The sequence below is a fragment of the Diadema setosum genome, chromosome 1, assembly GCF_964275005.1.
Source record: "Diadema setosum chromosome 1, eeDiaSeto1, whole genome shotgun sequence".
NCBI lineage: Eukaryota > Metazoa > Echinodermata > Echinoidea > Diadematoida > Diadematidae > Diadema > Diadema setosum.
Window position 1 is genome coordinate 17,718,773 of NC_092685.1, and position 16,155 is coordinate 17,734,927.

Below are 16,155 nucleotides of genomic sequence, written 5' to 3' on the forward strand. Positions count from 1 at the left end.
CGCATGCGCGAATCTTGCATGACTGAAGACTGACCCCGCCGCAGTCCCAATAGAGTTTCGCACGCGCTACGAACGATGGGATTAAAAATACCGATTTTCGAATCTCGATCGCGCTCACACACACGACGCTTGGCAAAATAATCGCGATTATTCTGAAAAATCGCACTAATAGTGCGAGTTGGATCGCGATAAGGATCGCGGTAATTAGTGAGATTTTTCTGTCCACACTGGAAAAAATTTCGAAATTTTGATCGCGATAAGAAAATCGATTTTTAAATCGCACTTTTTCCCTTGTGTGTGAACGGGCCTAATGTGCATACAGGCAGGCTTACAGCTGTGCAGCATTTCAGGGAAGGCATACCATGGCAACCAAAGTGTGAAGTGTATTTTGCCTTGGTGCTTCTTGTGTGAGATGAATTCAGAAATCTATGTGCACATGTTGCCACAAAAAATACAAACATACAACTCTGTGGTGTTTACATAAAGTATTGGAAATATTTTGGACTTGAATTACAAGCTTGTAGTTAATTTTAAGTACAAGATTGTTTTCTTTCAGTTGCATCATGTTTAGCTTATATCTACAGGAGTACAGAGGAAATTTGATGTCAGGAAAGCCCATTGTGTATTATGCACATAGAGTGTGTTCTGTTAGTCAAATGTGCAATATATTCCATCATCAATCTGTCTGTCTCCTGCTTTGTGGAATTGCATCCAAAGGTATTGATGTCGTACTGTGACCCTGTGTTATAAAGAGATTGCCGCTGATTCTTAACTGTGTTGTCAGCCCAGGAGATGTGACTCTATTGCAGCTGTTAATGATACGAGGCCTTCATGTCTGTACTCTTCATGTTTGTGGAGTGGAATTCCTCATCACAAATGTCTGTGTCTGGCTGGCACACAGGCCATCGTTGTCTATATTATGATTACCCATTTGCTAAGCTGCGTATGGCATCAAGGAAGGATATAAGACACCAAAGGCGGACAAACAGGAATCTACATGTGGGTAATGAGCAAAGCATACTGCCACTTCAAGGTGAAAACCGTCAAAGGGATACTAAGAGACCGGAACTGCTGCGTATCAGCTGAGGTGGGAATTCTCTTTGTATTGCTGAGGTGTTGGCTCCAGAGCTTCGGCTGTTTTCAGCAGAATTGCCCAAGTTGAAGGCCCTATCCCACTGACGTTGCCAGGTCTCTGCTCTTGCCCCATCAGAATGACTGTAATTCCATGTTGCCCAGTCACGCACTCCTTGTCTTGTGTAGTTATGGAAGAGCATGTGATATGAGCCAGCTTGTAGTTTCCGACCTTGCTGGAGGTCACCTGTAGGTCGGAGTTCACTGTGAGTCTGTCACAAAGTGAGCCAGGCCCTGCATTCTTTCTACAGCAACAGCCGGTCTGGCATTGACCTTGTATCCTTGTGGGTGTGACTGGGGTAATGATGCCTGTCTAGTCAGTGTTCAACCCTCATCCTTCTTTTGTTTATTTGCTCAATTTCTAGCGTACAAACTGAGAGGTTGATGTACTTGTATGAGAATTAAAGGTCATCACCCAGCATCATTTCTGTTTTTGAAATCACATTATGAATTGCCTTTCGTTCCTTTTCCTTTTTGAAAAGTTTACATTGATGTGCAGTATGAAGTGGTGCTGAATACAGAATGCAGTGTAGTGCATATAAATTTTGAAGCAACTTATGGCTTACAAATTGTATCTTGAAATTATCTCTTCTAAGAATTTTAGCTTGTTGCCCATTCAGTTGACTCTGAGTGACATTTATATCTAAATTTACTTTGTACTATGTCATATGTAGTAACAAGTAATATATTACTAAATTTTGCCTTACTGTAATCATCTTGAACTTGAGGTACAGTTGTATATAGGACACCAGCAATAGTCCAGGTGAAATTGTATGATTACCTTCTTTATAAACTACAGAAATGAGTTAAAGAAATTGAGTGTGGCAATATACACAGGTGAGGTTAGGTTTATTGAAACTTGCAAAGGGTGTACACGTAGATCAGTCATTAGTACTAACAGAAAAATTTACTGTACATGTACTTTAAGAAAAAAAAAAAAGCTGTGGCATTGCTTGTCATCATAACTCATTGAATTTGCTGATGTGTGCACATATAACATGTTGCTGCTCCATGATTGGATGTCAGAAATTCCCAAACAGGTGTAGCACATTCACAAAAATAACTATCCCCTCATGCCTTCATGTGCCAAGAGGGTAGAGTCATAAGACCAAATGTTGTACTTTCACTTTAGAACATTTACACTGCTAAAGTAAAACAGAAGATTGATAAAATCACAACAACAAAAAATCACTTTGGAGACATGGTCATTCATTTGGAAGGTTTAGGGCAGTGTACAAGTAGTTGCCCAGAAACCCCCAATGAAAAAACAAACAAAAAACAAACAAACAGACAAACTTAAAATCTTAGAAAATTGACTTCTAATTCATGTGCCCATAGTGAGGGAAAATTTTGTCATTTAGATTTTAAGGCCTCGCTGTCTCAGAAATGGAGATCAAAAGTTGAGATGAAGCACTGACAAAAGTTCATTGGCCAAGTGATGAAGATTGAATGCAGATCAGATAGGTCAAAATGTGCTGATTGAAATGAAGGGGGAGAGCCAAAGATCTTTCAGCATTGTACTTTCGAATTTCTCCGAGTTTTGTCGGCCTCCATCAGGTAACAGGGTGAGAGGCATTTTGTTCTCAGCTTGCAATCATCGTAATTTGAGATGGAAAACTGAGTTGTTTTTAATGGCAGGTGATACATTTGAGGATGATCATACATGATGACCTGATTGGATGTTGGGTCATGAGGTCGAAGGTCAAATGCAACAGGACTTACTGTGGCAAACAGTAATTTTTGAATGTGTAAGTGATGAAACTGAATCAAACTACAGCAACCATAATGAGGTATGGTGGAGTTGTGATCTTGTTTGTTTGTGTGTGTCTTTTCAGTTATCTTGTTATGGTTAAAGGTCAGACCCAATGCCTAAAATTGTAAAATAAATGCATCCAAAATGAAAATTCACCTCCATCCCTGCAGGCAATTTGGTTGAATTTCAGCAAAATTACTGAATCAAGAGATTACAGGAAAAGAAATGGAAAAAAATGGAAACGCATTAATTAGAACACATACCGTGGTATCCATGTTAGACCTTCTCTATATCAGTGTAACCGATGAGAAGGGGTCAATTCAAATGATTGTGTTCATGACCTTTTCACACTCATTATGAAATGTATGACTGATAAACCAAAGTTGATGTGTTGGCAATAATTCTGCTAACATCTCTTGATATCCGTCTTCTTCTTTGGGCTCCAGGTCTTGAATGAGCTTCTTGAGACCTGTGGGACCCCAGTGGAGATCCGGGATGGCTCCGTTGGGAGCATCTCCGTGGAGATCCCTTGGTCTTCTCTGCTGACCGCTAGCAGCAAGGTGGAGATCAGGGGGCTCCAACTGACCATCCAGCCCAAGTACAGGAATGAGGAAGCATCACCAGAGGGTCAGTATATTCCGAATGGGATAAGTGTGGATCTTGGCATCTTTTTGTGAGATAAGCAGAAACCACTTAGAAATATGAAAGAGCACACAATTCTAAGAAGAATTCAAAGTTTATTTGATGCAATTTGGTTTTAAAATGGCTGAGATGTCCAAAAACAAAGAGGTCCTAATAAAAGATGGGTCCCTCCTTTTCTTAGGACCACTTTGTTTGACTTTGTTTTTCGATATCTCAGCTACAATTTGTTTTTCAAAACCTAAATTGCATTAAATAAACTTTGAATTCCTCTTAGTATTGTATGCACTTTTTATTTTTCATATTTAGGTGGTTTCTGCTTATTTCTCAAAAAGTTAAAACCTTAATCTCCATCTCAACCAAAACTATACCATCCCTTTTGTTTGTTTTTGAATGGTTGCCTGAGATGGTGGACTAATCAAGATGTCAAAGACCTTACCAGTGTAGTAATTTGTTAATAAATCTATTTACTTAGGAAATCAAATGTTGATATTACCATGTGTCTGATTGCATATCCAATACCCAGGATTGCTTATACAGGATGGCCAACTGGTAAACATGCACACATATATGTGATAGAATGACAAATGCCTTGTGTCCCTGTGCTACAGTCCACCTGCGCTTACACTCATTTCATTGCTTATACTCCACAAGATGTAATACATTTATATTACATGTCAGTTCAATTAAAAAAAGACAGCAGAATTTGCTAGTATGTCAGGTACAAATGTAGTGATAGGAATTGGTAAAACAGTCTGTATTTACCGTACTGTATTGATTTGACTTTGGCTGTTGTTTACATGTTATGATGATAGGCTAGGAATGGCAAGCAGTTGTGTACTGTATGCTGGGTTGTTGAAGGTAATGATAATGATAAAAATAACAGTAGCAGTAATAACAACAAACTTTGAATTCTAATACTTTATAGGCGTTATTATGTTTTCATAAAGAATTAAAGAGCACACTGTAATTGCTGTCTCCGTTAGCATAATTCATTATGGTTTTCATCATTATCATTTATCATTATTGCACTTGTTTTTAGTATCATATGAGGCTCAAAGTCAGTGCTCCCTAAGATATTACTGTACTCTGCATGCTGCGTATTATTATGTAGCCAACAATTTTGCAGAATTCTGGGCCAGATTAACATGGCAGGTGTATTTAGACAGGTCTTAGTGTCCGGTTTTCTCTTGTCCTTGACATGATTCCGCGGGAGGTGGCAGTTCCTTCCTAGTAGATAGGAGCAGGATGCTCCAGAAGTGTTGTGTCTTTAAAGTGCACTGTGCTGTTATTGCCCATGAAGAAAAGAGTAGGCTTATGAGTGCATGAGATTTTTTGAGACAAACCAAACCATAAAGGAAACTGTATGTCTTCAAATGTAGAACCCTTAGCCAGTGTTGTGGCCAGCCACCCTCACCTTCAATTTCCTCCTGAAATGCGGGATGTTCAGACAGAATGTAAACTATTGGTAGTGCAGTCTTTGAGTACTACAACTTCAATATCGTTTGTACATGTTAATACAAAGGTTAAAAGGCTGCCACATATATGAAAGATTAACTCTTTGCTCTCACCCATGCTCTCCTCTCTCTCTCTCTCTCTCTATCTCATGTTCAAACTCTTTGAAGTAGGTACTGGGAGTATTAGTGACTCAATGTGGAGTAGCATGAGTCTGTCGAGCAGCATGATGCTTGCCCAGGAGTGCCTGAAGCAGGAGCCAACCGAAGGGGAGCAGGAAGCTGGGAGCACCCAGCCATTTGAGGGACCAGAGCTGCTGGCACAGACCATTGAGTCAGGTACAGTACAACACTGAGCAGATTCAAGGAGGAGAAGGTGTTAAGTGTTAGACAGCACCAGTGAGATATGAAGAAGAGGTGGTGTAGGTGTTAGATGGCAAGAGACTCAAGGAACGAACAAAGAGTGTTTGTGATACGCATCAGCGATATGAGTGGGGTACGGTACAACACTGAGCAGAGTCATGGAGGAAAAGGTGTTAAGTTTTAGACAGCACTAGAGAGATACGAAGAAGAGGCGTTGTAGGTGTTAGATGGCCAAGAGACACAAGGAATGAACAAAGAGTGTTTGTGATGTGCATCAGACGGAGTAGAAAAGCGAAAGTCCTGGATGGAGCTCGGCAGAGTGGCAGATGAGAGTGTTAGTGTTACACAGTATAAGTCATGGAAAAGAAGAAATGTCTTCAGTGTTAATGTTTGACAGCTCATGTTGATGGGGAAGAAGAGATATTAATGTTGAACAGTTCATATTTACTTACTTTTACTTTTCCGGAAAGATGCTGTAGGTCAGAGCCTGTTCATCAATCAGGATTGTATCCTCGGCTGCTCTTGATCCTTCCAATTAGATAGCCTAGGTTAATCTCATTCAAACATGTATCTTAAAATTCAAAAGATCTATGGGACCTACACATGGCAGGGAGGAGTGAAAACTGCTTGAGATCAGAGACATGTGCATAGTAGTTACTTGTAATCAAATACACAATTCTTCCAATGCTCGTCTAGCTTATTCTTAAAAGCATTAACAGAGTATGCCGAGACCACATCTTCTGGAAGAGAATTCCACATATCGACCACTCTGTTGGCAAAAAAGTACTTCTTCACATCCAGTCTAGCATTCTGTTTTCCAAGCTTCATTGAGTGACCATGAGTTCTCCCACCACTGTTATGACTCAATATGTCAAATTTAGTGTGGCATATTGGAAGGGAAGAAGAGGTGGTAGTTTTGGACAGCTCATATTGGAGTGAAAGAAGAGGTGTTAGTGTTGGACAGCTCATGTTGGAAGGAGAGAAGAGGTGTTAGTGGTAGACAGCTCATGTTGGATGGAAAGAAGAGATGTTGGTGTTGGACAGCTCATGTTGGAAGGAAAGAAGCGGTGTTATGTGTTGGACAGCTGATGTCAGTGAGGAAGAAAAAGTGCTAGGATTGGATGACATCAGACAGAGTGAAAGTAAAGAGTGTTAGTGTTCAACAAGACTATACAGAGATAAAAGAGTATGCCAGTGTTAGGCATTAATGTAAGGTATTACATGTTGTGGAAGAAGATGGAGTGTACACCTTATATTGACTAAAGATTACAACAGTGGAACACATTCCTGTACACCCTCATTCTAAAGCTGCTAAGCAGGTTCAAAGTAAGAAGATGGTTTATGCACGAAGGTATTGCTATGCAGAGTAAACTCTGTTATGCACACTTTGATGTTTTCCCAACTGGATAGACAACTTTGCAAGTGCTTTTATGCTTGGAAATGTTGAATGCTAAAATAGTCAAAATTGACAATATAAATTCAGAATGTATTGTGTTCAAGTGCATTCAGTGGCTAAGGCAAGAGATAAACACAAAGAGCAGGCATTACTAATGGATTTGTATGATGTCTACAATTTTGAGTAGAGTGTTGGTAATGCAAATATGCATTAATTTGTGTATGCATACTACATGCGCTTAATCTATAATTTTTTTGTATACATGTGTAGCTCTAAAATGTTAGTGCATGCTAATAAAAGTGATGAAACAGAGCTCTGACTTAGAGGGCAGCATTATCACACTGTGATAAAAGGCTAGAAATGTCATAGTGTATACATGTACATTGTAATTGTAATGCAGATATGTGAGTATGGTTGTGGCGGAGAAGAAAATGCCTTCACTACTTAAACACAATTGCTGTGAGTATCAGGTTTGAATAATGGTAGATGTAATATCTCCTTTTTTTTCAGTAATTGATCTTGATATCAGTAAAAGTTTGTCAGTTATGATTTTGCATCACATAACATGGCAAGATATTGAATGACTAGGTACAGCCAGTAGAAGACCTAAGTAGCTGGAAGATAATCTGATAGAGTAGTATCATGCTCACTGTACTGGTTAAAGGGATGGCATAGTTTTGGTTGAGATGGGGATTCAGGTTTTAAGTTTTTGCGAGATATTTAGAAACTACTTGTATGAAATTTTTAAGAGTATGCAATTCCCCAAGGAATTTAAAAGTTTATTTGATGAAAATCGGTTATGAAGTGGCTTAGATATCCAAAAACAAGGCAAAACAAAGTGGGCCTAATAAGAGGTGGGTCCCACCTTTTCATAGGAAAATTTCATTTTTCGGATATCTCGGGCATTTCAAAACTGCTTTTCATCAAATAAACTTTTAATTCTTCTTAGAATTGTATGCTCTCTATTATTTCATATAAGTGGTTTCTAATTGTCTCGCAAAAAGAAGAGTAAAAATCTGGATCCCCATCTCAACCAAAACCATACCATCCCTTTAAAGCTGAAAAGCAAGAATTAGATGGATATTAAAGAGGAGGGGAGGAAGGAGATGAGGATTCATGGGGCTTGATCTGCAGAATGTATCAGTCTCTGCAATTTCTGACCTTTTGAGACCTTGACCATCTGACTCTGCACCTTGTTGGAATACCTGAGTGACCGTTTGACCGTCCGTCCCAAAGAGTATATTTTGAAGGAGCTGTGATAGAGCAAGGTAAGATAGAGTGACAGAGAGGAATGAGGAATGGACGGCCAGACTTTTCCTTATATGGCCTGCGGTCAGTTGAAGGAGAATGGTAACAGTTTGACATGCTGGGTGAGAGGTCAAAAGAAACCAAGATTTGCAGCTTTTTACCATTCCATCCATTAGTCAAATGAGCACCTTTTTGTTGTTGCTGCTGAAGTGAAACATATGGGCAAAGTCATCATAATAACAAAAATTTGATTTATAAATGTTTCTGGGCTGCAACGTGGGAAATTTGTAGGAAAAAAACACCTCAAACTCCTGTAGCACTCCATGAAACTAAAGAGGACAATATTAGAATAAGAGAAATAAAAAAAAATGCAGTAATGAACTAGAATATTAAACTATAAATGATGCAAATTCAGAGAGACAGAGAAACAAGAATTTGTCCACACCAGTGAAGGATGATGGGCATTTCAGGTGAGTCAATGACAGTAGGCCTAATTGTAGAATTTGTCTTTAGGGTGCCACCTCTGCCTGGTGTGTTTACAAGGTACAATGAACTTAATTTGTTCTGTAGGGGAAGGAGAAAAAAATGACAAAAGCATTGTGATATTTCTCAGCAATCTGAAAAACAACTTAGATAATAAAGGGACAGATTTACACAAACTAAAGATAGGCCTAAAGCAAATGTTCTGCTCTTCTCTTGTTTTTTAAAGAAAACCAAAATAATGCAACTTTCTTCTTAAACATGCACAATCTTGTAGGTGGGAAAAGAGTTCCCAATTTGCACAGCCATTATTCCTGACTTACAATTGTAAGCTTCTTATGTGCTTTTGAAAAGGTCATTTAGTGTTCCAGTGGGTAAGAGCGGTTAAGTAGGTTGGAATAAAAGCTGGAACTTCCGTGGTTGGAGCCATTCCAAGTGCCTGGGCAGTCACTCTGCCAGACCATGCGAGTTTTGACCCTGGCCCATGTGTGAACCCAGCCAGGTTTGACCATTCCCCAGTTGACCAGTGGTAAGGAAGACAATTTGAGGTCAGTTTGACCTGCATTTTAACTGGATGTATCTGAGGAAAACAGAGAGAGAGAGGAGAGTGGAATTTTGGCAGGTGAAGGAGAAGTTATGATGCATGGAATATCAATCATAATATGTCTGCCTATTACTCCACATTTATGCCATCTTCATGAAGGACCTTACAGATGGATGATAACAGTTCACAGTAACAATAACAGATTTTGTGAGATATTTGATAGCAATATATTTTGTCTTTTGAGTATGAAATAGGTATTCTTCAGATATATTGCATCCAGATAATGAATTTTAGATAAGGGTTTTGTCTGAAATATGGTTAATGAATATTTATGCTTAGGTAAGTACTATTCCCAGTCATTGAATCTATAGTTTAAATATTAAAACTGGATAACTATTGCTGTATAGTAAAAGACAATGTGGGTATTCTGAACAGTTTGATATGTTCTGTATTGTTTTGCAGCAGGGTGCCTTATTTGCAGTTCAGATTTTATGAGTTTCTGGATATTTTGCGTAAGCTGAAAAAGGAGATTAGAAAAAAACAAAACAAAAACAAATCCAGCAACAACCAAAAGACAGCTCCCAATTCTCCAGCTTTCTCAGTATCAGTACTATGTACCTTCAGTAACTTGATAAGAGTTCAAAACTGAGCTTAAATCTTTAGCTCTCTCAGCTGCCTATCTGGAGTGCCATTTCATATACCATTTATAATGACATGTGTGCATGCAGGGGGAAGGGTATGATCACACACAGTCAGGTGTGTTTATCGGAAAACATAATTGCTCAATGTTGGCCAAATTCACAGAATGATGATGATGATGTAAGAGGTAGTGACTGTGCACTGTGGGGTATTGGCTTGGACTTGACTTCCTAACCTGTGTAACCTTGTATTTAGTCTGTGAAAACATACTCCACTACTTTTTTTTTTTTTTTAAATATACAGACATGTAACCTTTCTGAAGTATTCTTCAATGTATAATAGTTTAGATTTTGTCTCACTTGACCTACTTATGACTAAAGGAGACCTACATTGAGTGTTCCAGTCCTTGGTGAGAATTGCTCTGCTGTTATGTCAAAGGAAGGGAAATATTTTCTTTGATATTTTTCTCTGTTTTCATCCTCACTTTACGAGGTCGCGGAGAGGGTGAGGGAATCACGTAAATAAAACCCCTGTCTTGCTGTTTGGTGACACGCCTTAATCACTCCTCTCTGCCTTTAATTGGGGGGACAACAAAGAGTGGAAGATGTGGATCGCAGCTGGTCCTATCCTGCTCGTGTCGCATTTCTGATATGTGAGAAAATCATTTAGGAATGATTGACAATTGGAGATGGATGAACACAACGAGGGTGGGGTGACGACGCCCAGGATCACAGACGAGGAAAAATCGTCCCAAACTTTTCGGTCTGCAGCTTCCCAGTTTTATCAGAATACATATTACTTGCTAACTATTCCTGCTTTATAGGAATATCCCAATATTTGTCAGGAAAGAAGAAGCTGTATTTAACCTTATATTCCCATTGTTTTGTAAATACATGCTAATAGTGATGTCTGGGAGGTGGATGGTAATTTCCTATGTTTGTCCTATTTTCTTACATTCATACTATTTACTGAATTTCAGGGTTGGCAGGTGTGAGAATGGTGGACACACTGTATGCGCATAACATATTTATTACATTTTATTTCAGTGTATTACAACAAGCCTGCTGCTATTACTTCATTGCTCAAAGTTGTCACCAATCTGTTTTGGTGTCATTGCTATTGAAAGACAACTTTTCTTTGTGATAAATATGATTTTTGACAATGTTATGTAGTTTATTTAGGAAATCCGTATTGTGATCAAAGAAAAACATATTTTTTTATGCCTCCGCCACGAAGTGGTGCCGGAGGCATTATGTTTTCGGGTTGTTTTTTTTTTTTTTTTGGGGGGGGGGGAGGACAGAAAAAAGGAGGTTAGAGAGGAACTGATGAAGAGAAATCTGTTTCCCATTTACATTTTTGACCTGCTTGCCCCTTGAAATGATTTGTGAGGTGATCCTTTTGTCATGAACATGATTTGCATTCCACATTCATGCAGAATAGAAGTCAATAAATACGGGTGTCCTTTTAGTAACCACTGCATGGGCACAGACACAGTATGAGGGCTGCCAGGTGTACCTACGTGTGTACTTTGGCATATTATTGTCATATTATGGAAACATGTATGAGATTAAGATTGGGTCATCTGAACATGATAAAAGTTAAAAAAGAAAGAAAGAAAAAGAAACAAATCCCTTGATCGAGATAAAGCTAGTTAATGGGAATTGGGTTGTCATCCCATCATATATCTAGTCCACATAGTTGAGTATACCGCCACAAGATACTCCCATATTGCTGCAAGCTGGGCACAACTCTTACATTGTATATGAACATGGAAAGTTTATATAATGTCAGTATTTAAGTTGGATATGTATCAAATGAGGAAATTGATGATAACTGGCTTGGTCTTTCTTTGTGTCTCAATTTCTGGTTACATCCCTTTATTACCGTGGTGGGATTAGAGTTGGATGGTGTGATTTCCCCCTTCTTTGGTATGGGATGACCTGTAGATGACCTAAGTCTGTTGTGGTATAGATCCACAGGGAGATCTCGCAGGGCTTATCCCACACATTCATGTTAAACAAGATGAATGAATACAATGTATGCAGGATGTGTCTTGCAGGGGATTACGTCACACTCAGCATGGTGTAATCCTGAGAGTGTCCTCAGTCAGTCCTTGGAGGAAGAGGCTTGGGTGATAAAAATAGTCCAGAGACTTTAAAACGGCATTCAGGTTTCTAAGATTGATACCAGTTGTCTGTCTGAGTAATATGAGAGGAGAACAATGTTTGTCTTTAAATTACATTTTGACATTCATGATTGTTCATCAACTTTAGCTTAATAGAGGAAGGGAAGGGAAGGGAAGTGTGCGTATTGCTGCAGGGTTGCAGTTAGCTAAATATAATCAGTGTATGGCTTTTAATACATTGGCCCTGTGTGCATGAGATATTAATGTTATAACATTTTAAGTATGGCATGTATATTTTGAAAGAAACAATGATATTTCTGTTTGTCTGAATGGTAATACACCCTCCTTACCTGTAATCAGCCTTTTCAATTATTAGAAACATCATTTCCTTCTCTTTGTGGTAGTTTTGATGTTTCAGGCTTTAAAAGTAAAGAATAGTTGACTAATATTTGATATGTCCGCATGTTATTTGCTTGGTGCCTTTACTGCATGTACCGATGTGGATTACACCATTGTTTTCCTCTAAGGCTTGGAAAATCTGGCAGAAGCAAAGGAACTGTATTTACATCGAATTATTAGACCATGAATAATAAAACATTTGTGAAAAGTGGATATAACTCAAGGATTTCCATTTAGTCGGAGATGGACAGGCGGCCTGCGAGCTGTGTAAGCACACAGTGTTAATCTCATGTCATGTGCGCTCAAGTGCTCTCATTCACTCAAGGTCGATGTACCCTGGGCCCTGGGGAAGGTGGTAACAGGAAGGCGTGGCAAACACTGCAGTGATGGAACAAAAGTGTATTGCAGGATACAAGACAGGTGTATAGAGAGAGAGAGAAGGGGGTGGGGTAGGAGGGAGAAAAAAAGAAGGGCAGGTAAGAAAATGAATGGATTGGCAGAATCTGTCTTTTTCTTCTTTTTTTCCTTTCATTGAGACTGTAATAAAGCAGTATTCATGTCCTGTGGGCACAGAGAGTGTGATTCATATTGTGTGAATGTTAAAGCCCACTTGTCCTTTTTATTTCAGTAGAAAATATGAGCAAAATATATAGTGCAGTGATATACATTTTATTTGGGAATCAGATAAGATGAAATCAAATGCAGTTTGATACATCAGATGAATAAAGTGTAAACTGTGGTTTATTATGACTTGACAGAACTGTCATTAACAAGTATTAAGACATATGATATGTATTATTCTAGAAAAAAAAAATAATGCAGACCTTTCCACAGGGTACTATTTAGTAGAATACAGTGTATTTTGTGAAGTTGAAAGATTTTCATGCTCATACCTCTGCAGTCAGAGGGCATTTGTGGGTCCATTTATAGGAAACTTTTCTGGTTACAGACATGTATAATAGTGATGGTCATGACTAGATCTGTATGACACAGTATTTCTATATATTTCCATCCATATAATTACAAAATACTTTGGTCACTTTATATAGTCAGAAGTGTCACAGTAATGCATTGTTTATATCTGTGCTCATGAAGAGACCCTATTTGAAAGTAAGTTTTTTTTTTTTTTTTTCTTCCAACAACTGCTCCAAGACAAATTCATGGATATCATTTGATTTATGTTAAAAGAGTAAATCTGAAAACTTCCCTCAGTATGATAAGAAGTTTGCAGATCTACACATCCGGAATTTGCACCATATTTTTTGTGAGAGAATGTTGTTACAGTCGATGGCCTTATCATGTATGAGCTTGAGTTGTAAAGTTTGTGATCAATATCAGCATGGAGAGTAATATTGTTTGTTTTATTTATTTATTTTTTTTAATTCCCTCATAGTCTTGATGCGGGTGGAAGTGACATTGATAGACACTGTCGTGAGGCTGGAACACGTTCCCCAAGGGTCAAGCACTGGCATTGCTCTGGAGGTGCACATAGAGAGGTAAGCTCACATGAGGAAAAAAATTCAGGATATGAATCTTGTTTTAAGCAATACATTGATTAATTACAGGTTGCACAATCAATCAAACTTCATTCATCACCCCCCCCCCCTTCCCACATGAAATGGCAATTGTTGCATTGTTTCGGACGGCATTTTGTATTTTCAGTTGTCTTTGAATGAAAATTACTGCCTTAAAAAGAAATAAAAATCTTCAAATTAAGTGTTGTCATAGCTAGTGAATTTGAATAGCACTTGAAGGACAGTACGTGATTTGTCAGTGCGTGTTACTTAAAACAAGATAGACAAGATTGTTGCATTGTTACCGATAGGCCCATTTACACTTACTTGGAAAAATCGTGATTTTTCTAAAATCGCGACATTTGGGTGCAAGTTGCAGAGCAACTACACCCAAACACCCTCGAAACATCGCCAGAAAAATCGCCAGCAGGAGTGCGATTTTTTGAAACATCGTGATGTTTGAGGCGAAGTTAGCGAGTGTAAACCCCAGCTGCAGAAATATCGCGATTTTTCATCACGTGACTTTGGGTGTCGGATTGCACCGGGAGTTTACGTGCGCTCCCGATCCCTCTTTGGGATGTGTAGAGAGTACTGGTACACGGTACATGCTGTACAGGTCTAAATGGCCGATCCTCGATCGGCTCGTGATCTCTCACCTCCCTCTCCCTGATGAAACTACAGGGTGTAGTACATGAAAACTAGTATCAGACCTGAAGTGATACAACCACGTATCATCACCCCATGATGACTTAACAAAATAATGTTCTCCCAGAAATGCGTTGATTTTTGGAGTGCCCATACTGCTCTCGGTATTGTATACATTGTTTGTGGAATACAGGAGTACGTAACAAGTGTCGGTAAAACAATGGTGAGTTCTTGCTGTCGCCTGATAAAATACCAGTCCTAAAAAAACGAGCCTGCTTCTCACATTCGTCGTAATATCAGTGAAATTTCGTGATCCTCCTCAATGCTGCTTTCATCAGCTTTCTCATACTTAGATGAAGTTTTACACACCTACTACTAAGATCTAATATAGCAAGCTATGTAGTTTTACCGTAAGTTTACACTCTCGTGAAACACAAATGTATGTGTGCATTGTACTGATGATAAAAAGCCCTGGCTCAACGTTCCAACCAGCTAGCTGTAAACAAAATATACTGCACTGCAGTGAAAACGGAACAGAATAGCGCACACTTCCACTCAGCTACCATGTTGAAAAGGGGTAAATTACACATGCGCACTACCGACCAAAAAATCGCGATGTTTCGTGAAGCTCAAACTTCTCAAATTTTTGCGCAAGTGTAAACAGTGGAACCAAAATATCGCGATTTTAAAAATCGCGATGTTAGTAGGTGTAAATGCGGCTATTGTTACAGTTATAACTTGCACATCTGCATTGAGAGTGTTCTCATTATTTTGAGAAAAAAAAACTTTTATATTTGAACTGTTCATGACAAGATGCCAGTAATCATGCTTCAGTGTGTCTTAATAGTGTTGGATATATTTATTGTTGTATGGTTGTCTTAGACAGTGTGAACTGTTCTTTCTGTCCGTTTTTGTTTTTCTTCTTCCCTTCCCAATGGGAGGTCAATGTTTTGCCCTTCCTCATGCATCAACCAACGTTTTTGGAAGCAAGTGTAGTGGAAGATTTTTGTGAGGTTTTTGTCCCGCCGAGCCACCCTTGCTTAAACTCCATGGCACTCCTTGAATCCTTCCTTTAGTGACCTTGAGCTTGAGGGCATGTATGATTATGTCCATGTTTGTATGATGATCGCAAGGTGAATGCTCGCCAGTGAAAAATGTGGTACCCAAACAATTGTGTACCCCGCCCCCATCCCCTGCCATATCCCACCATGAAATGGGTCTTTCTCCTCCCCCAGTAAGATGCTGGACTGTGGGAATCTGACTGTGATAACACTGTTGAGCAGGTATTGAAGTGATTGATTGATGGTGTGACTCAAAGCGATGACAGAGAGAAAGAGAGACGATGTTAGAGTTGGATGTGGAGCCAGCTATTTCATGTCCAGATTACAACCTCCACAAACCACCCACAGCCATGTGCAATCATTTTGCGACTGTGTGTAGGACAAACTCGAGCTTGGTGATTATCTTGCCCACAAAGCAGCTTCCAAGAAATGTAGATTTCATTATGTACATTCCCATATTGCCCATGTTCAGCTTAAAGGTTTGTTTGACTGATGCTTTGAATGATCAAGTACATGTGTACATTCAAAGAACTGTCGAACTGGTGTGGTTTTCTTCCTACTGGTACAAACAATACAGAAAATCTGGAGCAGTCAGGAATGTGATAGTCGTTAACAAATGTCTTCATTATGTCAGCATTACACTTGTATTTATTGTTTGTTTTGTTTGTTTTTTTTTGGGGGGGGGGGAGGGGAGGGGGGCCAACATGTCAAGCAAAAAGTTGAATTAAGTTTCAAAAGTGAAGTCTATGATGATAGGTGTAAGG

The 16,155-nt window shown here is 39.0% G+C and overlaps 1 protein-coding gene across 1 annotated transcript in view; it reads left to right on the forward strand.

The window, feature by feature from the left end:
* The window catches only part of LOC140234515 (autophagy-related protein 2 homolog B-like), a 75,466-nt gene that overhangs the window by 14,418 nt on the left and 44,893 nt on the right, over positions 1-16,155 (forward strand). Inside the window, exons 2-4 of the mRNA XM_072314560.1 lie at positions 3,331-3,511; positions 5,152-5,316; positions 13,565-13,667. Of these exons, the coding sequence (XP_072170661.1) occupies positions 3,331-3,511; positions 5,152-5,316; positions 13,565-13,667 (449 nt within the window). The remainder of the gene's footprint in view (positions 1-3,330; positions 3,512-5,151; positions 5,317-13,564; positions 13,668-16,155) is intronic.